Consider the following 21,510-nt stretch of genomic DNA (forward strand, 5'->3'; position numbering starts at 1 on the left):
ACCAGGGCCTCTAGAGGTTGTAGTTATGGTGTTAGTAATTCTCTGTAGTTATTGTTATGATGTACAGCCTTTTAGTCTGGTATGAAACAGAAAAAAAATATATATATATTATTTGCTTTTTTAATGCAACATCTCACAATGGCTGTGTCCAAAACCTCAAGCAGCTGCCTAATCGGTCTAAAAATTCACAGGCATAACGAAACTGCTTTCAGACAGACAAGATTATTTAATGTTTTTCAAATAAGTCTCTTAAGCTCACCAAGGCTACATTTATTTGACAACAATACAGCAAAAACAGTAGTATTGTGAAAAATGATTGCAATTTAAAAGAACTGTTTTCTATTTTAATATTTTTTTAAAACATATTTTATTCCTGTGATGGCAGCTACTCCAGTCTACAGTGTCACATGATCCTGCAAAACATTTTTCAGGTTTCGGACACAGCCAATGTGTCATCAGGACGGATCAATTATGGGAAATGTATAAAACAAACATGGATCAGCTATGAGAACTACATAACATTTTAATGGTGTAGGACAAGATGGTATAAAGGCAGTTTAATGGAAGCCAGTAAGGCCAATCATTTATCATAAATACATTACAAAAAATTCTGCTAAGCTTTCCCCGTCATATATTTTGACACTTATAGAGTAAGGCAACCCCAAACCACTCTGCCATATTTAAGCCCCATTCAATGCTTTTTGCCTTTAACAGAAAGAGCAAACATCACATTGACTGATTTTTGGCATTAATGATTGGTTTATAGATTAGCAACAGCACATTTGTGTGCTCAAAACTCAAAAGTCCTGTCTAGACTGAGTGTTTAAAAGAGGACTGTCACCTTGGCACACAGTTCAGACATCAAACGATCTGTATGTTCAAACACAAAGCAAAGAGGAGCCAGTTTGAATTGAGTCAACATAAGGAAAGTATCTCCACTAGGGATTTTTATACAGTTTCCTTTATGAAAAACAAAGAGAAGAGTCATCATAAGGAATGAAACTCAAGACCCAAGACATTTATCATGGGCTGCTTATGTGGCAAACAATCGACATGTCCAATTGGCGAAAGAAAGCTGAGCATAAACCATGACTTTAGTCCTGGTTGGTTAGCTGGTCAGGAAACTAAGCTGAATTAGTATGTTAACTCACTGTTGTTGTAACACTGACATGGATGCACATATCATCTGTTTGAGGGTAAGGTAAGGCATCTGCCATGTCTAATCTAATATATTCAGAGGGCATCTGTCACACTTCACGAAACTGTCATGTTTTGATGCTAATCAAATATGAATATTTTCTTTGAGTTGCACTCATTAAAATGCCGCATTTCTCCATGCACAAGTGATAATGGCAGATAAATACATTATTTAAGAGTAATGGCACCCTCCAGTTTCTGACAAATTCTCACCAATAAATATGAGCTACACTATTAGGGGTGTAACGGTACACGTATTCGTACCAAAAATTTTCAGTACGGGTCTTTCAGTTCGGTACACATACCGAACAAATACAACATTGTTTTAACCACTGTACAAGTTAAATTTCATTGGGAACTTCCAGTTTTATATATTGTTACTTTTGATATGAAACAAAGTCTCATCTTTAACATTTTTTTCAGGAAATACAATTTTTTTTTTACAAAAGCAACATTTTGACGTTCTTTGATGTGGCCTGACAGATCGCTGTATAAACGTCTCAGTTAAAACGGCAGCACAGAGCGCAAGTGAGCGCGATCATCCCTTACTCTTTACTACTAGTTTTAACGCCAAATAAACATGAACGAACATCTCATGCAATCGCTCAATCAGTTTCAGCCGCAGAAAGACGTCAATAAAACAGCTTGTAAACAACAAGTCATCAGTGTCCACACAGCTCGTTAGTTAGAGAAATGAAAGAAGAGCATTTCGTGAAATATTAGACTATATACTCATATTTTACTTTACCTGTTAGTGAGGTCTAAATTATTTAATGTATGTTTAAATAAATCTGTTATGAAACAAGCTATGACAGCTAGGTAGGCATACTGTGTAAATTAATATATTTCAACAACAAATAGAAATTTTATAATTTAGAAGTTAATTTAAAAACTGCATTATGTGCGACTTAAATGTTTGCATACAAATTTGAGTGTTGATTATATTTTAAAATAAATAAAATTAAATTAAAGTAATTTATTTAAAGAACAATTTGTTCAGTAAATCACGGTTTAGTAATAAAAAAGCAATTTTATGTTTAGTTTTTTCCTCCTGCTGTACCAAAACCATACTGAAACGTGACGTCAAAAACGGGGTACATACCGAAAGGTCATGTTTGTGTACCGTTACACCCCTAATTTACATATATACAGTATAAAGCTAGGGATGCACAGTATACAGTATCAATACCATATCAGTTATTGGCTGATATTAGAAATGTCTTAATTCATCAGTACTGACTGATATTGGATATATAATTGTTCGTGCTTTTTTTTTAACACTAAAAATGTAACACTGTTAAATGTAATATTTAACAAATTTCAAAATAAATATCAATTTTCATACTGTGTATTATAATGCTGTGATACCTTAATTCACTTGTAGCATTTAAAAAAGTTAATTTATGTTTGTTATTTCTTTACAAAATAGTATAGAATTTTAATATCGGCCATAACACGAAATTATTAGCAGCTTATCGGTAATGCTATATTTTTTTTATATCGGTGCATCACTATGCATTTTAACTGAACTAAAATATAAATCGTTGATAAAAAATATCTTTTTTTTTTTTCTTTGAACTTTTGGAGTGATGTTACTCTTAAATAATGTATTGCACAGCTACAATGAACATCAGATCAAGTGTTTTCACACCTGAAATCTGAACGACAGAACATCAATATCAGAATATGAGACATGGTTTGGTCTCTATGGCCCTGTCCTAAATAGCGCATTAGATGTGTACTGTACTTGCAGTGAAGTCCTCGAGACCGTAGCGCCTCCCATTTGTCATTTTAGGTTTCAGAATGCTCTATCCCTGTTGCAGAGTCCACCATTTGGGACAGGGCTAAAAAGCTTTCGTCGTGCAAGCAGATGAAATGTTCTTTAGGAGACAAACTTCACAGAACTGAATTTTAGCACAGTGTTAGGACCTCAAATAACCTGCTAGTTTAGCCACTCATCAGCACAGTGGTGTGTCAGTAGATGGCGCTACAGAGGAGGTTCTCATTCATTTACTGATGTACTCACAAGGGGATAGGGCCAATCCACAGTCTCTGGCTGCTTGTAACCAACTCTTTCCTGTTTCTGGTCAAGTCTGCAAGGGAAGTGAGTGTCCTGATGGAGGTATGGTCACATGATTGTGGTGCTGGGGCATGTACATGTTGTCACTTCTGCAGCCAACTGTGGTCATCATCCTCTTCTTCATCAAGTAACGGCATAAACTCCAGTTCTCCTTTTCTCTCTAAGGTGTTTCTAATGGAAATGCTGTTTGGACAATAAGGTTTGGAACAATAATCAGGTCACTGACACATGATTTAACTTGTAGCATGAACAACAAGTTAAAAATGTACAAGAGTTGTCACATGCACTGCATAAACTAATTACATACATTATCAATGAAAATTAGCATTTTGTATGTATTTTATGCTCACCAAGGCTGCATTTATTTGGTCAAAAATACAGTAATATTGTGAAATATTATTAGAATTACAACAGTTTCTATTTGAATATATTTAAAAATGTAATTTAATCCTGTGTTGGCACACTCCAGTCTTCAATGTCACATGATCCTTCAGAAATCCTTTTAATATGCTGATTGGGTGCTCAAGAAACACTATCAATGTTGAATAATAATACTGCTTAATATTTTTGTGGAGAAGTTCAAGTTGATACATTTTTGACAGAACATCTAAGCATTAATTTTAAATAGAAATCTTTTGGAACATTATAAATGTCTTAACTATCACTTTGGATCAATTTACTGCATCATTGCTGAATAAAAGTATTAATTTCTTTAAAAAAAAAAGCTGACTTACAAAAACATTATGGGCTGCCGAGCAAAACACAATACATTTGAAATGTTCAGGTACTGAGACAGAGGTTGCATTTACCAAAAATTATTCATCATTTCAAATTTTGAAAACACTAACAATATCTCAAAATGTTTTCCATCATTTAAGTAGAAAATAATTATGTGGTCTATCTTTTGTAAGTTTTCCGAAATGTATTCTTTCATTCAGCCTTAAAAAAATAGCATGCTTCATATGCAAATGATCCAAAATATGTACCACTTTAATGCACTGGTCATATACTTGCAGAACTTTAAAAGAGTGTCTTAAAGGTGCAATAGGTGATTGTCTTCAGAAACATTTTTTGTTATGCTGGTTGAAAGTCTCTTCACATTCCGATAGCAATCAGTTTTGTGTTAAGTGGTCTAAATGTATTTATCTGTATTTATATATTCTGTGGAAGGCGTAGGACCATGAAATGTGCGTCCAATCAAAACGCTCGGTAATCCGTTTAAGTTTACTTCATTTCGGAACATAGGCTGGAATTGGGAACCACTGATGTAGCCTATTGTAGTATTGTTGTCTCTGGTATTCTGGTCTGTGAGCGTATATGCGTTCAGGGGGCGTGGCTTTGGACGGCGATTGCAGGGAGGGTGGGACATTCGCTTTCAGTGCTATCAGGCTAAAGTTAGCATTTTCCAAGATCTCCTACTGCACCTTTAATATTTAATATAGGCTATACAAAAGACTAGATTATGAGTTTACATTTTCAGTTGATGAAAGAAAACTAATTCAGTCATGATACAGTACATCTAACCTGTTGATGGACGTCCATGAGGCAATCAATCAGGAGGGGCTAGCAGTTCTGCACAGATGCACACGCAGTAACAGAGTTACAACAGACAGAAATAAAGGGACACACTCACCCAATAACTGACTAATGAAGCTGACATCCTTTATGTGCAAACTGTGTGTATAATACATACACTGCTGTTCGAAAGTTTGGAGTTGATAAGATTTTTTAATGTTTTTGAAAAAACAAACAAAACAAAGGCTATTAACAGTTGCTGTATCTTTACACTAAAGCAAATACTATTAAATTCACTATGTTTAGACTAGGCTAGTAAGACTCACAGATGTAGACTTGTGGTCATGCGGTCGCTCAAGTTTAATGCGGATGTCTGTACGGTTCTGCTCCTGGCTCTTTCCACCATCTGTTTTCCCGGCTGGAAACATAAGAACATTTATTTAATAGATAAAAACACAAACATAATCTACACTACTACACAAAGATACACCAAAGATGTTTTATTTTTATAAATATGTTAAGGGTGTGAGTGAAACTATTTTGTACAGCTTGTTTCTCTCACCAGGAGAGCTCCCTCTGCTGGTTGTACTGGCAGTGCTCATGTTGTCCTCCAGCCATGTGCTGTAAGTTAACGAGTCTCGTTTATGAGGAGTATCAGCTGATGACAGACTCTCCTGAATGGGACAAATACAACAAATTGCTCTAGCAGACATACTGACAAAACATATGAAGTCTGTCTTAGTGTTTTTTTTAAATGGTAGTCTCTACTGTGAACATGTTTGTGCCAAAGACAGTTTGCATGCAAGGACTATGTAGTTTCTAGAGATGTTCATTACTTGAATGTGTTTACGATAAATGTGCTGTTCTCACCATGCCGGTGTCATAGTCCTCTGTGGCCTCTGTTTCATTCTCCTCTACCACACTAGCAAAGCTGCTGGCGTTAGAGGAGGAGCGGGACAGGTCATGAGCCTCAGGAATGGAGGGAGCCTGGCAGTACATGCTTGAGCTACACACACATACATACATACAAAAACATGTTCTTAATGCCTTTCCCTGTAACAAGCAAGAAACTCCCATAGTTCTTGTTGTCAGATCGCTTGCATCCACCAAAACACACATCCAGGGTTCAGTAGCAAACCCTATCAAGCACCAAATATGAGCAAAAACTGACAATGTTCAGCAGTGAACATTTTTTTTTCCAGCAAATTCATTATCATGTCATTTTCACCACATCTCAAATTAAGGAAGTGATTGTAATTAAATTTTTATTTTTTTTCTCCACGTTTTGTACAATTAAAAAACTTTTTGGACACAGCACAGCATAAAAAATTCTACCTTTTTATTTATCATCTCAAACTTGCTCTTCATTAACACAGGTGTCTCCTTAATAAGCAAGTACGGAATTTTTAGATTATCTATAGAGATTTTATACACACACACACACACACACACATACACACACACACACACACACACACACACACACATTTAGTACACACACAAAGTACTGCTTTGCATGATCACTCACTACATGTAAGATTTTTGGAACATAACCAATCCATCAGTACTGGCAATTTCAATTTTCAAAAATAAATCAGTGTTTACATCATTCTCACACAACATTTGAAGTATTAAAATGAAATATGAAATGTTTATTAAAATAAAAGATGTTTATTTAACTATTTAACTATATCAATATTATAATAGAAGATATATAGTAGAAATTGTCAATTTAAACAAATTTTAACATAAAACATTGAAATCAACCCTTGAGACATAAAAGCACAAGGTTTAAGGCTCACTGAAATATGTGAACAAATCAAATCAATCATCACTCAGGGTAATGCTTTTCACTTTACCTGTTCTTGGTGATGAGGACCTCAGGAGAGCTCTGATTGGAGGAGTTTTCAGACTTGGGGTCCTGGGAGGCGTGGCCACTGTCAGGAGTCTTCTGTGTGCTGGGGGAGCACTCTCTACTGCTACACACACATACACACACACTTTCACCATCAGAGGGCAGCATAAGCATTGTGTTTGAAACGCTACATGTCAAAGGTTAGGTTAGGTTAGATACAACAGTGCATGCCGATTCACATCACTATACTGAAACACATGAATTCGGAGAAACACAATTCAAAGGGCCTGTAAGTACTACAGCACATATGACAAAGGCCAGCTCATGCAAAATCAGTAAAACAGACATTGATTGGCTGAAAAATTAGCAGACCACCAATCAGTTAGCATGCTGATTTTACATGTGTGACCAGTTTAATAATGTGCTAAAGGCCATAATTCATAGCATTTCAGATGCATTGCTATGGCCAGGTAAGGAAAGCAGCTACTCTATGGTTATAGAGGTGTCATTCTATGGTGGCATTTATACTTGGAGGGATCCACGATGAGCCTCCCATTCTTGAGAGTGACGCTGGGTAGAGAGAGACAGAGCACTGTCCTGTCCTCTGACAACAGAGCGGCAATTCTTCACCAAACACATAAACACACAAAAGGAGTGTCAAGTTCAGTGTAATATTACACTTTATGTTGTGCCTATAACTCTTTTATTTTATATTAAGTATTGTATTATTTTTGCATGTACAGTGCATGATCAATAAATGTAAGATTTTTGGGATATAACCATTCCGTCAGTACTAACATTACTATTATTATTAACAATACTATTATTACTAACAATATCTCTCTCAAACTGGCCCGAGCCATAATGTGATTGCTGTTGTTGAGCCCTGCTCTTTCTCAAACACGCACACATACTCTACCATTCAAAAGTTTGGATTTATTTTTATTTGATTTGATTTTAAATGTTTTTTAAAGAATCATATACTCACTAAGGCTGCATTTATTTGATCAAAACAGTAATATATTCAATTATTATTACTACTTAACGGTTTTATATAGGAATATTCCTATATAAAAAAAAACAGTAAAAAAAGGATTATTGTGAAATATTATAACTATTTTAATATATTTTGAAATTTAATTTATTTCTGTGATGGCAAAGCTGAATTTGAGCAGTCATCACTCCAGGCTTATGATTTGATTTGCTGCTCAAGAAACATTTCTTATTATCAATGTTGAAAGCAGGTGAGCTGCTTAATATTTTTTAACTGTGATAATACAATAAATAAATGAAATGATAATAAAAAAATGATAATAAATAATAATAGATGATAATAAAAAAATAAATGAAATAAATAAATAAAATTAAACATTTCTGAGCCCAAACTTTTCAATTGTAGTGCATATATGAATTTCACAGAAAATCTTGCCCGGATCTGTGACGTTGAAATTGTCATGCTTCACAATTGCAGCTTCTGAAGTTTCCTCCTCCTCTTACCTCTTCTCCTGGACCTCCTGGATGTTCTCGATGCCGATAGCACTGCTACGTCGAGAGCTGAAAGGTCCTGACTTTTTCCTAGTTGGGCTTTTTCCAGGAATGATCAAAGACTGTAGGAGAGAACAAGAAGGTCAGTGAGCCAAGGATTCATAAAGAAACACCTTCACACTGTGATGGTCACCATGTGGTCTCAAAGGAAACTTTAAGGATAATACATCCTCTATAGGCCAGGTCTATGCTATACCACTTGCAATTGTAGTCTATTATTTCTTATATCTGTGGCGTGCTCCAGTCTTTTTGAGAACAAAAGACACTGTTTCATAGCTTGACTGGCAGGGTGGATGTGAAGTGTGCGCTTGAGGGTTTCGGTCTGAACTGAGAGATGAAAGATGGGAGCAGGATCTCCTGAGCTTCACTGGGCGGCTGTGCTCTCGCTGGGGACACTTTGTTCTCTTCAAGCCTGAGCGCTGGGATTTTACAGCTACTGCTTTATGACTTCAAATAAAAGGCCTTCAAAAAGGCTTTTATCTGAAATGGCTTCAAAGGCTTCGGAAAGACTCTCTGTTGCCTTTTTCCTTTGTGTTTCTATGCTATTAGCTCGCAAAGAGTGTACAATTATCAGACGAGGGGATAGAAATACACCAAACAGTACATACTACACAACAAGAAGTGAAGTTGGACATTAAAAACGTAGCAGAGCTATGCATTACATGCAGGAAGTGATGCTGGAAGGGGAGCTATGATGAAATCTGTGACTTTTCACCATGAACATTAAACACTGAAACAATGCTGCTGAAAGTTGATGAATCTACATAGATGTACATGGGTCATTTAAAAGAACTGTGGTAGAGGATATAAAAGTGTGCAATATGACTCTAACTAAACAATGCTTACTGTCAAAGTGGCTTATATTCAATAGGAATATGGCCTGTTTAGTAAGACTGGATAGTATGGCATGAATAAAATGATGGATGCACAATATATATGTTTCATATCAGTTATTGGCCAATATTAAAGATATTTTATTGTTATTGGCCGATATTGGATATTTAATTGTGCATGCCCATTTCCTCTGCTTTTACAGTTGAACTTCGCTATCATGTAAAGCTCATTTAAAGTTCATCTTTGCAAAATACTAATAATTTATGAATTAATAAAAACGTAACACTTTAAATGTAATACTTGGCTAAATGAATCTCAAAATCTCAAAATGAATATCCATTTTTCATGCAGCACATTATAATTTTGTGGTGCCTAAATTCACTTTAGCTTTTAAAATGATTGATTTTAGTTTTAGTTTTTTAAAATGTATTATTAGTTGTATTTATTTAGGCAAAATAATTTATCGGTTATCGGCCACACTTTATTATTGCAAACATTTTTTATTTAAAAATACAATGTAAAAAATGAAATAAAACAGAAATTAGAATGTTAGATGTAGACTTGTTAATGTATTCAGGTTAAAATGCCATATTTAATTGACAACAATTAAAAACATTGCTGTGAAGAATAGACCAATGTTAATTTAGTTTTTTATTTTTACATTTCATGTATGTTTTAGTAATTTTGTTGTTTTGTCTTTTTATTAGCTTTTGTTTTAAAAATATGTAGATCGTTTTTATTCATTTTTAGTTTAGTTTTAGTTATTTTAGTATATCAGTTGTTAATTGAAATTTGAAACTAAATGACATTTTTATTTATTTATTTATTTTAATTAATGAAAGCCATTTTATGCATTTAGTTGTAGTTAACTATAATAACCCTGGAATAAACATAGTTTGTTAAGTGGGTGTATTATTATACACTGGTGGCAATCATTCTGTTAACAAAACATTAAAAATATGTGTATTTCCAAACAATTTCCAGTGGACAAACCTCATTTCTAAAAATTTTAAGCAAAACTTAAAGAAAGTGAAACAAATTAAACTGGATGCACATCCATTTCTCAGCCTCGTTTTTATTTGTGTAAAATGAAATATGGCATCAGCCCTTACCAGTGTTGGGGAAAGTTACTTTTAAAAGTAATGCATTACAATATTGCGTTACTCCATAAAAAAGTAACTAATTATGTTACTTAGTTACTTTTTATGGAAAGTAATGCGTTACGTTACTTTTGCACTACTTTTTAAATCTGGACAGGGCTTGCTTGTTTGTTTTTAAAATAAAAAAGTTCTATTTTTGGCAAATATAAAAGCCTTTTCACACCAAAAGTGAAATGAATAAGCCTCAGGCTGAAGGGAAAGTAAATTTACGTCTGTACAGTAGAATGCAGAAGAAGAAATTTCAACACACTTCAGCAATAAAAAAAGACACACAAATGTTTGTCTAGAGTAATTTTTGCTTATTAGTATCAGGTCAGGTCAGAAGCAAAGACATTGGTTAATAGAATGGGATTAAATACTTAAAGGATATTTGTGTTGTTTAACATTTAATAATGGCAGGTTTGCGTCATATTCTGAGTTGCATTATTTTTATTCATTTTGAGGAATACTGAATCTGTGTTTTTTTTTTTTGTGAGTGAGATTAATTAATGCATATTCATATTTATTTTAGAACTACAGTAATATCTGATTTCTCAACAAAAAAGTAACTCAGATATTCTCTTGTAAATTAAAAAGTAATGCGTTACTTTACTAATTACTTGAAAAAAGTAATCTGATTACGTAACTCGCGTTACTTGTAATGCGTTACCCCCAACACTGGCCCTTACTATGAATTTCCATAATCTAATATTATATTATGATCAGTGCATTGAAAAAAGGACTTTAGCTGACTGTAACTGCAGCTGTATGTTGTAAAAGTCATGCGGTGAGAACAAATGATGCATATGAGAGAGGAGTGAGAGTTATACATGAACCTCTTCTATGGTTCCTATTCCTATGGCACTGCCACGCCGTCCATATTTACTGGGACTTTTGCCTGGGACAAGCAATGACTGCACAGATCCCACAGAGAAAGAGAGAGAGAACGAGAGAAATCATGAGTCCATGCAGCAGGTTATGTGTTATACAAACAAAATAGCCTACAAACATCTGCAGGAGAGACAGTCATCAAAGCATGAACAGCAAGAAAAAAGCTGTCATGAACACAACAGAGTAGCCACACAAAGAAAAAAGGGCCGGAGGAACCTCAGCAGGTACGGGGACCTGTGAAGGACAAGAAAGCTGAAGTAGGAGCACATAGCACACAATTGGTGACATTGGGACAGTTGACATTTGAACACAGTTTAACAGTTAGTCAGGTTAGTCAGACAAGGAAGTTCATATATATTATGCCGTTAAATAAACATTTATGCATTATTTAGGTGTTATGTTGAACTTGCAAAAATGCAAACTATGCATACTCAGTTATATCATAGATCAGTGGCTCTCAACTGGTGGGTCGTGATATAAAAATGGATTGGCCTGTTGAAGCCAATGCATTTTCATATCAGTGTCCCACATGGAAGTGGAAAAATGCTAAAATAAGATACAAAATTTATAAAAATTAGAATTTTATCATATCAGGGTCCCACATAGAAGTGGAAAAATGCTAAAATGCTAAAATAAAATAAAATAAAATTACAAAACTTTCAATTTTACTATCCAGTTTGTTATTTTGCATATTGTTGGACCTAAGCACTTTACAGTTTCAATCTGGCTTTATGGATGTTTTTATTTACAATAAAATTAAAACTAAAATAAAATACAACAAAAATGTAAATATTAAAATAAAAAACAGAATTTACAAAACTGTTCATTTTACAATCCAGCTTATGTTACTAATTTGGCATATTGTTGGACCTATGCAAGTTTCAATGTAAATCTGACTATGTTTTTATTTACTTGTTTATGATAAATGATTTTCGTAAGTGTTGAGTTGTCACTTGACATGCAATGTACTGGGTCCTGCAGCAAAACCAGTTGATAACCACTGTCACAGAGGACCTTAGTGGGGCCCCCCATCACTTTCAATGGCCCTGGTTGTTCTGACTTAATCACCATAAGGGGATGAATCAATACACCGTTTCTAATTTTCGCCTGTAACCTTTGGGATTAAATTCCCAATATTAAAATATTAGCTGTACTAAAATTTTGGTCTTTATTCTCCATTGCATAACCTGTGTGAAGGCCATTTGACTGACATGGCATATGATAGCGTTATAAATAACAGAAACATTAACTGTGACAGAGGCATGGCTCAGTAACTCTGAAGTCTGTTCCAGTGCGAGTCCCTGTGGGGAAAGTGGGATTTCACTCGACTCATATGAGTTGTGCTCACGAGGGGAGCTGGCATGACTTAGCATGGCTCTAGTCCCCAGGGCAAGAAGCAGCACCATAAGAGCCACTACGCTTGATGGAGCAAGAGCTAGCTGGCCGGACAACGCTGTCTCTGCACTTAAGCTGTGCAAGCATTATACTTACCAACAGGACACCTGCATATTAAAACATAAGCGCAGCAGAATCCATTCAACATGCACACACATAAATATGTAATTCTCCCAGCAGGTTCTTATGCGGTGCTGATGTGTGTCTGATCCTGTGGGGGATGTGGTAAGGTCAAAACATTCACAACCATCTTTATACTAACACTGCTGCAGGTCGCCTTATCCTACTTCAAAATCAGATAATATTCATTCCTGAGAGACATTGCAAGGAAAATAACAAAATAATGTCTCACATGATCCCTTGTAGATCTGACAGCATTTCATTCCCTCATGAGCAACATGCAACACATTCCAGACTACTTTATGTCATACACCCCTCAGAGGACCGTATCTTCACCATAACCAAGACACGCACCTCCTGTGATTATAACGGGGGTTAAAAGAATAACAGTCTTCTCGGGGGAAAGCGCAAATTCATATAACATGCTTTTGGGTCAATTACATATTTATACGGTAAAAGTGTCTGCAATAAAAAAAAAAGAAAAGAAAACAGTTTTAAAAAATCTAGTTTAAAACATACGTCAAGTTCTGATGGATGGATTTGAAAAAGTTTAATATAATTTTCTAAATAAAATTGCCTGAAAAAATGTCAAGTGACAAATGCCATGCAACCATCATTATTTTCAAAAAGGTTTTTAAATATATTTTTCAAGGTAGTACTATTTTTAAAAGAATATTACAAATTATATAATCAAATATATATATATGTCTCAGTACATCAAACTGTAAAAAGAAAACCTATATTAAAATATATATGCATGCCAAATTACCTAAGGTTTTTTCCCTTAATTTCTATTTTTTAATTCTAAAAAATATCAAAATATATTTTAATACAGAAATTATAAACAGGCTTAAAATAGAAGAGATGCATTGAAGTCAATGAATCTATTAATTACATTTCTAATGTAGTTTAGAATAAACTAATAGATAGGAACTTCATGTCATTGACCCTTTTAACTCAGGAAATCCTGACTGTAGAGCAAGACCAGTGCATTTAAGTGACCCTTTCAAGAAACGTTCCAGAGGTCAACTGTAAAAGGTCCAGTGAATAAGATCAGTGGCTGCAGAGATGACAGACAAAAAGCATGATGGGAATGAGGAAAGAAATGTTAAGGGACTGGTGCATGAGGAAAAATATTAATTAAATCGAAGTTGGTTGATTAATCATGAATTATTTTATCTTCGTTGTGTTGTTTTGTTCTCAGTTTGGCAACTCAGAGGATCTGTGCGTGTGCTTAACTTTCAGTGTAGTCAGGAATTAGTGAAGTATGTGTAACCAGGACTGGCTTTTTACCTCATAGTGGAGGGAAGTGAGGGGACTAGCATAGTTTGGCCCATTGGAAAGCCAGTAGGGCGGGGGGGTTACTTACTATCCCAGGGGGTTTGGGGGTCTCTGGTGAGTGGTAGTTGTTGTTGTTGTGGGTGAAACTGCCACTGTGACTATTGGAGACTGTGTGCTTCCTGATATTGTGGCCCATGGTGTCCAGAGATTGGCTCCTGCTGCGGATCACCCGCTATAGCACAGAGAGAGATGAGGAGGAGACACGGTGAGCAGCGGCAGGTTAGCGAGGGCCAGTGGAGTGGGTCTGAAGCCAATGAATCAAGTAGTTAAAACGACCTGAGCAACACCTGAGCGAAGAGTGCAGTTTTGTTCGTTAAAGAAAAAAGCAAGTGGGCAGAGGGAGGACAGATGATATGAAGCTAGCAGAGAGCTTGGCTACTCACGATTGAAGCTTGCAACCAATAGAGGGCAGAATCGCTTGAGAGTGTTAATGGATATTGATTAAACATCACCCACTAAAGTGCTGCCCGATTTCATGGGACAATCCCAGAATGCCACAACCACAGATGAGCTGTGTCTATGCTAATGAGTTCGGCTATTGACAGCTGCTGATGAAAACTGTGTGAATAAGTGGTTGCGGAAGCAAATATAATAGGTTAAAAGACAGATAATGAAAATGATTTATGAGAAGTCTGATTGATTTTTCATTTCTGGATGACCACAATCAATGCGTGAACACCACTGAACACCTTCAATTATAAACCCGGCTGCCACGCACATACAAACGTTCTGTCAGTAATGAATTATTGCTATGGAAAATTCAGTCTACTTGAAAAATAACCTCGATATACTCGTCGGGCATAATGCTGCACATTACAGAGAAATATTTGTGTTGTGTATGATTAATCATGTACTACTGATTAATTTACAAAGTATTTCAGGAAGCAAAACACTGTAGAGCATAAGATAAATCTCATGAGTGAATCCATGCTCGACAATGTGCTAATAGGATATAATTAGTGTTAATTATGGTAATGAGTAATTTAATTTAGGTAGCATCGGTTACATCACTTGACAGCTGGAGTCATAAAGACACCGCTATCTAAATCCCGAGAGAAAAATATGCTACCGTTCATAAAGTATAACAGCAGCAAGATAAAAAAAAGACTAGTCTGAACCAGAGTTATTATCACTAACGAAAACCATAAAATTGTTAACTGACATAAAATATAAAAAACTTAAGCTTATTTTATTTCAGCTAGTTTCTAAATTATTTCAATCTTTCTATTTCAAAATATTATCAAAATGATTATATTATTATACAAATATGATAGTATATAAAGACAGTAAAATAACACTGCTCTGAATGAACGACTCATCTCATGTCAGGAAAAGATTTATGACCACAAACCAAATCCACCCCGTCCAGCATTCACACACAAGCCACAGCAATGCTTCACAAACATCCCCATCCCCCTCTATTCTGGATGTAAGTGCCCTCACAGAGACCCCAGAGCCCTGTGTCCTTGTGGATTACCTTGAAAGACTCAAAGAAGCCCCCTCCCCCTCCTCCTCCATTCTCCAGTTTGTCCTCCTCTCCTCCCAGCCCCATCAATGCCTGACTGTTGATGTGCAGCTCCTCGTACAGCGTCTCCAGCAGAGCAGACCGGGTACGCTCCTGGTGATACAGCGTACTTGTATTTAGACATACATAGAGTACATTTGAACATACTAAATTAATGCTAGATGAGGCTTGTGAATTTATTTTAGGACATTTACATTACATGTATGCATTTGTTAGTCACATATATCATAAAATACATTTTATTAATACATTGCATTTAAAACCATAACCTTGGTATTGCATATGAGCACTGATTTCTGACAACTTAATGACACTCACCTCTAATTTGGCAAATTTTTCAGCTTTGTAACAAGCGTATTCAGCATTGATCAGCTTGGTAAGCAAGAATTCACGAAACTCTGGGCCCTGAGAGAGGCAGGAAGGTGCAGAAGGAGAACAAATGAGAGGGATACAGATGGATGGAGAGAAAAATTTGTGTTTTTTTTTACCATTTAAAAGATTTTAGAAAAATAAATGAATACTTTTATTTAGCAGGGATCCATTAAATTGATCAAAAGTAAGTGTAAAGGCATTAAAATATAAAAAAAATTATATTTCAAACAAATGACATTCTTTTGAACTCTATAGTCACCAAAGAATTCTCAAAAAATAATACATTCTCCACATAAATATTAAGCAGCACAACTGTTATTAACATTGAAAATAATAATGATAAATGTTCCTTGATCACCAAATTGGATCACGCGACACTGAAATTCACAGCAATAAATTGTGAAATCGCAGGAATAAATTTAAAATGTAATACTGTTTCACAATATTACAGTTTCTACAGTACTTTTAATCAAATAATTGCAGCCTTGAGCATAGGAGAACTTTAAAATCTTACTGACCCAAAACATTTGAAATGAAAACAATTGTATTAAGCAGATACTTTTTTCCCTGAAATGCCACTTAAAGAGCATTTACTGTATATATTTCATCAGTGCATTCCTTAGGACCTGAACCCATGACCCTGATGTTGCTAGTGCAATGCATAAATACTCCACTTCCATTTATTTAGATTCATCAACTCACTTTCTTAAAAATGGCTGGGTTGGGGAGGGGTGGTCCGAAGAAGGGGACGTCATCTCTTGCTGTTACTGAAACCTGGAAAATGACAAATGCATGCATCACTTACTGACTCACAGAGAGGTGTTACAGAAGCGCTAGATTGCAGTAATACTGTGATGATGTACCTTGTACAGGACGTTGTCAGAACAGGCATTTTCAACTTGCACCACTACGTAGGCATGCAGGAAGTTGGAGGCAATCATGTCTGGCACAAATGGAGTGTTCTCGTCTTGAAACATGATGGCCACAATGTCATTTCCTATATGCCTCTTCCTTTGTAGCTGTGATAACAAAACAAGAGAGTTCACTTTTATAATTCTTCATTTAAATGTAACAGTACTCCTTAAGTAACAGTAGCACTCTCATCAAACTCAAATACTATACAGCTGTTAAAGTGAGATTTCTTTGGCATAATTTAAAATGTATTAGCAGCTTTCAAGCCAAAGAAGAATAAAAAAAGTGGGTCCTGGATGCTGATTGGTCAAATCAGTGTTGCAGTCTACTAAAATAGAAACTATAGTCATGTATGATGCAAAACACTTGTTCACCATAGTTTCATAAAAAGCCAAGTATTAATGTTTAATTAACCTACATACAGTTAAAATCTTTGGGGGCTATAAGAATATTTTTATGTTTTTGAAACAATTCTCTTATGACTAAAGCTGCATTTATTTGATCAAAAATATTTAATACTTTAATATATTATTAAAATAAATATTTTCAATTTTTATGTTTTTTATTTTTTTTAATGTAATTTATTCCTTTGGTGGAAAGGCTGAATTTTCAGCAGCCATTACTCCAGTCTTCAGTGTCACATGATTCTTCAGAAATCATTCTAATATTTTTTCAGGATCCTTAATAAATAAAATGTTTAAAATAACTGTTGATTTGAAATATAAATCTTTTGCAACATTATAAATGTCTTTACTGTCAGTTTTGGTCAATTTAATGTGCATTTGATGACTAAAAGTATTCATTTCCAAACTTTTGAACAGTAGTGTATACTGCTAAAGAATAACAAGACATAATAAATTAGCTTTAAAGAATGCTGTTTTAATTAAAATTCACATCTTTAATATTTTTATCATGCCATTATATAAAACCACTAAGGCACTTATGCAGAATATGTGCTTTATTCTGAATATCCATTGCATATTATGCCTTTTATACATGAATATATACAAATCATAGCGCAACATCTTGCACTTTATTGCTTAGGAATGAAATGAGCCTGTCCAAACATATTTGATGTAATATACAAACCCACAGTTGCGATGAGTGTCGTTAAACGCTCTTCTGGCAGACATCTGATGATAAATTCCATTACTTTTTGAGGTTTAATTTATGTGTCAATGATGCCATGTGCTGAAGTTGTTTTTCACAACATGTCTCAACAGATGGCTGGCAAGGGCAAACACAGAGGTTGCAGCCGCTCATTTAAACATGGACATCAGTTCACCAACTCAATCTGCTGTCAACCTCCAATCACTGTAGAGTGTGTGTGTGCGCACATGACAGTGAGAGAGAGAGGAGCGGGCTTCATGTGTCCTAAATCTAGAAGATTCCCTGAGGAGTGAGCTCTAAAAACACTCTTCCTCAGAGGACACAGCGCTGCTAGTGAAGGTGCAGAATAAAGGTCACTGTATGAGTCAACAATCATCTGCCAAGCACATCAGCAGTGTGTGGCTGCAGAAAACAGCATCTGCCACAGTGCTAAGGAATGGATTTCTCCCCTCCTGTCAATCCAGATGGCTCATACCTATGTGGCTTGTTATATTATTTTGCATCTGAACAGTATCTACAATGACGGATAATCAGGGACAACTGATTATATTTTGTTCCACTAATGCTTACCACAGTTGTATTGATTAAAGGATCTAGAAGCAGGGAAAACACATGTGCTATGAGTGACCCTCTCACTGTCTGAACCCACAGCATTGTGAGTACCTGCTGTGAATCGCCCTCTGTGAAAGGCAGCTTAGTTGACACGTGGAACATGATCTCCTTGTTGTGGAAATTGTGGTACACAGATTCAGAGCCTGTCTGTCCATGTGTCACGTCCAATCCTCCACGAAACCTAGTAGAAGAAAGCATATTCAAGGATTCTGCTGTCAAACATGAAGGATATCGTTAGCATTAACCTTCACAAAGACAATGAATCCTAGTTTTGTAGCAAAACTTTATCATATGGATATCTTTGTAAAGGTTACATAAAAAAAATGCTAAATGGTTTGCAATGCTATTTCTGCACAAAACTTGTGTTATATTATTCAGTAATCACTCACAATCTATGGAGGACTAGGAGAGCCACATAAAAATAAAAAGTAAGGAATAAATTATCGATTTAATTTAAAAAATGCGAAAAGGATAAGAAAATCTATTGGTTTTAAACACGTCTATTTATTTGTCAATTTAAAATAATTTATTATTTATTGTTAGATTTCACTATATAAACATTCATTAAACATTAATTACACCATTTAAAAGTTATTTATTCACATCTTTATTTTTAATTATTTCATAAATAATTATTAATAAATGAATTAAATGAATAACATAAATTAAATTAAATTCCTTTATTTTTTAAGTGGCTTACCTTGTTCTGTACTGTTTTCTTTTATTATTTATTTATTTATTTTTATATGATTAGTATATACTATTAGTATTTTACTAATTATTAATTTTTTTAGTTTTCATTTTAATTGTATGTTAAGTTTTAGTAATTTTGTTAAATGCTTTTGTCATTTTTATAAATTTGAGTTTTTTCATTAAATATTTCTATTTAGCATTAATTTACTTCTATTTTAGTTCTAGTAATTTTATACTTAACCTTAAACATTTTATTTGAGTTAGTTGCCAAGGCAACATTTGAAGTTTATTTCAGTAATATTTATAATAGTGCTGTAAAACGATTAATCGCGATTAATCGCATCCAAAATAAAAGTTTTTGTTTGCATAATATAAAAATGCTTAAAAGTTTCAAACAAACATTTGTATTGTGCCCTTGGCAGCAGACACAGTAACCCTTCAGGTACAATAGAAGGTCAACACAACACAGAAGCTTCATGCATTATCATTACTTCAATTACTGAACAAAATAACAAAGTAGTTCAGTCTTTCATACATCACAAGAACACATAATGACAATGCTTTATGTTACAGCACAAAGCCCGACATTCAACAAACCCCATATGAAACGAACCCACACACAAAAAACAAGAACATCTTGATGAGGACAAAAGCAAACTCTAAAATTAGCAAACCTAAATGGCTCATTATGAGCTTGAGCAATTAGCTTGATGAAAATGCAAATTGTTCCTATGAATAAACATTGTCTCCCATTTAGAGTCAAGGAGGGCAAGCGGAAGTTTTAAGGGCTGATCCATAAGGTGCGTTTTAGACATGAGAACGTCCCATTAAGGGCCTCTGTGTTCTTGCTACCCACATTGGAAAGGTTGAGTGTGTAAACACACCGATCCGTGAGATGAGAGGCTGTTCAAGCGCATCTCGCAGCCTCCGCTGTCATGCTAATACGCTAAGGGCGTTGCTGGCAAGCGTCCTCGAAGAACCTCTCAGGCACCTCTCACTCTCTGCGGCCTTAAAGGTCAAGGATCTGCCTTAATGCAATCAAAGCTCTCCTCTGGGAACAATTGCCTCATGATTTTAATAAAAGAAAAATGAAGACAACGGCTTGATTGTTGTCTAAGCAGAGGAGCCATTGTAGGGTCGAGAGAAGGAAGCAGGGGCGGACTTACCCATTAGGCAAAGGTAGGCGACCACCTTGGGCCCCCAAAAGCCAAGGGCCCCCTAAAATGCTTTTCATATAGGAGATGCGCATTAAGCGCTGACACGCGAACGGTTGCTGATTACGTGTTTATTACCACGATAACCGTTCGAGTCAGTGGCGCCTGCAGGTGTACGGCTGTACACACTGTGCGTACCATGAGCGCTCAGACTGACCTCAGATTTGCCCCGCAAACCTTTCAGCAGTTATTATAGGCCTGTGTGTCCCGTATGTCGAGTGAACCAGCCATGCCATTAATTATAAATTCTTCTTTTGCATGCCAAAGTCAATTTCTGCATAGCAATATTACACCAAATAGAAGCAGAAAATCGTGCTATAGGCCTACGCACTTTCATGAGATCGGGTTAGCCTACAACAATTCATTTGTTGGCTATTTTACAAATGGGAATACAACGAATTCATGACAATGTTTACATTCAAGCTAACCGTAAAATTTATAGTGAAAATTACTATAAAAGCGTCTAGAATGCAATAAAGTAATTTTAAAGCTGTTTTTAAAGCATTTGCTTTATGGGAAAAAAAATAAAAATAGGCTAATAAATAATTCACATATCAGACAAAATTGCGTTGCAGCAAATCCTTTACATTTTAAGATATTCAGAAAGAGCTACAATTATAGGACAAAGTTTTACATATATGCCATTATAATGTGTGTTTTCTTATTTAATTGTATATACGGAATTATAAAATAAAACGCAAATTATAATCGGGCCTGTTTTAGGCTTTTCCTTATTTTTATATTTTAGACATCCATATGCTGATGAAAAAAATGACTGGCCATCTCCTTATTGGATGTGCCTTTAGAGAGAAATGCAAGGATTACATAATGAAAGAGTTTCTATTTTCGATTTGAATCGTTTTAAAGTAGTAATTTAAAGCTTTCTATATATTTTGATCATGTCTGAGAGGCAATCCGCTGAAGCGTTTGTTTTCTTTATTTTATAAAAGCACAACGTGCACAACGTTTTGTGAGTGCAAATAAAACTAGACCCTTTACAGTTTAGAATGATGTATTACTCTTACCTTTCTTACCTTTAGACTGCGTATTAAGTTGTTTCCACTGTTAGAAAAAAATGCAAGTGATCGCACTGGCGCCTCTATGTGCTGCCGAGCGCGCTTTAGCTTCAACTCTCCGCACAAACGATTGGATATGCGTCT

General features: G+C 35.2%; 1 protein-coding gene across 1 annotated transcript in view; it reads right to left on the minus strand.

The window, feature by feature from the left end:
- Positions 1-2,776: 2,776 nt before the first annotated feature.
- The window catches only part of LOC107737565 (rap1 GTPase-activating protein 1-like), a 65,769-nt gene continuing 47,035 nt past the window's right edge, over positions 2,777-21,510 (minus strand). The window contains exons 11-26 of the mRNA XM_016549087.1: positions 20,519-20,527; positions 18,495-18,624; positions 16,673-16,828; positions 16,512-16,583; positions 15,756-15,842; positions 15,390-15,530; positions 13,941-14,084; positions 11,002-11,079; positions 8,145-8,254; positions 7,176-7,271; positions 6,652-6,771; positions 5,663-5,798; positions 5,355-5,466; positions 5,119-5,210; positions 4,802-4,849; positions 2,777-3,460 (exon numbers count right to left, since the gene is read on the minus strand). Of these exons, the coding sequence (XP_016404573.1) occupies positions 4,841-4,849; positions 5,119-5,210; positions 5,355-5,466; positions 5,663-5,798; positions 6,652-6,771; positions 7,176-7,271; positions 8,145-8,254; positions 11,002-11,079; positions 13,941-14,084; positions 15,390-15,530; positions 15,756-15,842; positions 16,512-16,583; positions 16,673-16,828; positions 18,495-18,624; positions 20,519-20,527 (1,492 nt within the window). The 3' untranslated portion in view covers positions 2,777-3,460; positions 4,802-4,840. The remainder of the gene's footprint in view (positions 3,461-4,801; positions 4,850-5,118; positions 5,211-5,354; positions 5,467-5,662; positions 5,799-6,651; positions 6,772-7,175; positions 7,272-8,144; positions 8,255-11,001; positions 11,080-13,940; positions 14,085-15,389; positions 15,531-15,755; positions 15,843-16,511; positions 16,584-16,672; positions 16,829-18,494; positions 18,625-20,518; positions 20,528-21,510) is intronic.

Source organism: Sinocyclocheilus rhinocerous, unplaced genomic scaffold (assembly GCF_001515625.1).
Source record: "Sinocyclocheilus rhinocerous isolate Xijiao unplaced genomic scaffold, SAMN03320098_v1.1 scaffold72, whole genome shotgun sequence".
NCBI lineage: Eukaryota > Metazoa > Chordata > Actinopteri > Cypriniformes > Cyprinidae > Sinocyclocheilus > Sinocyclocheilus rhinocerous.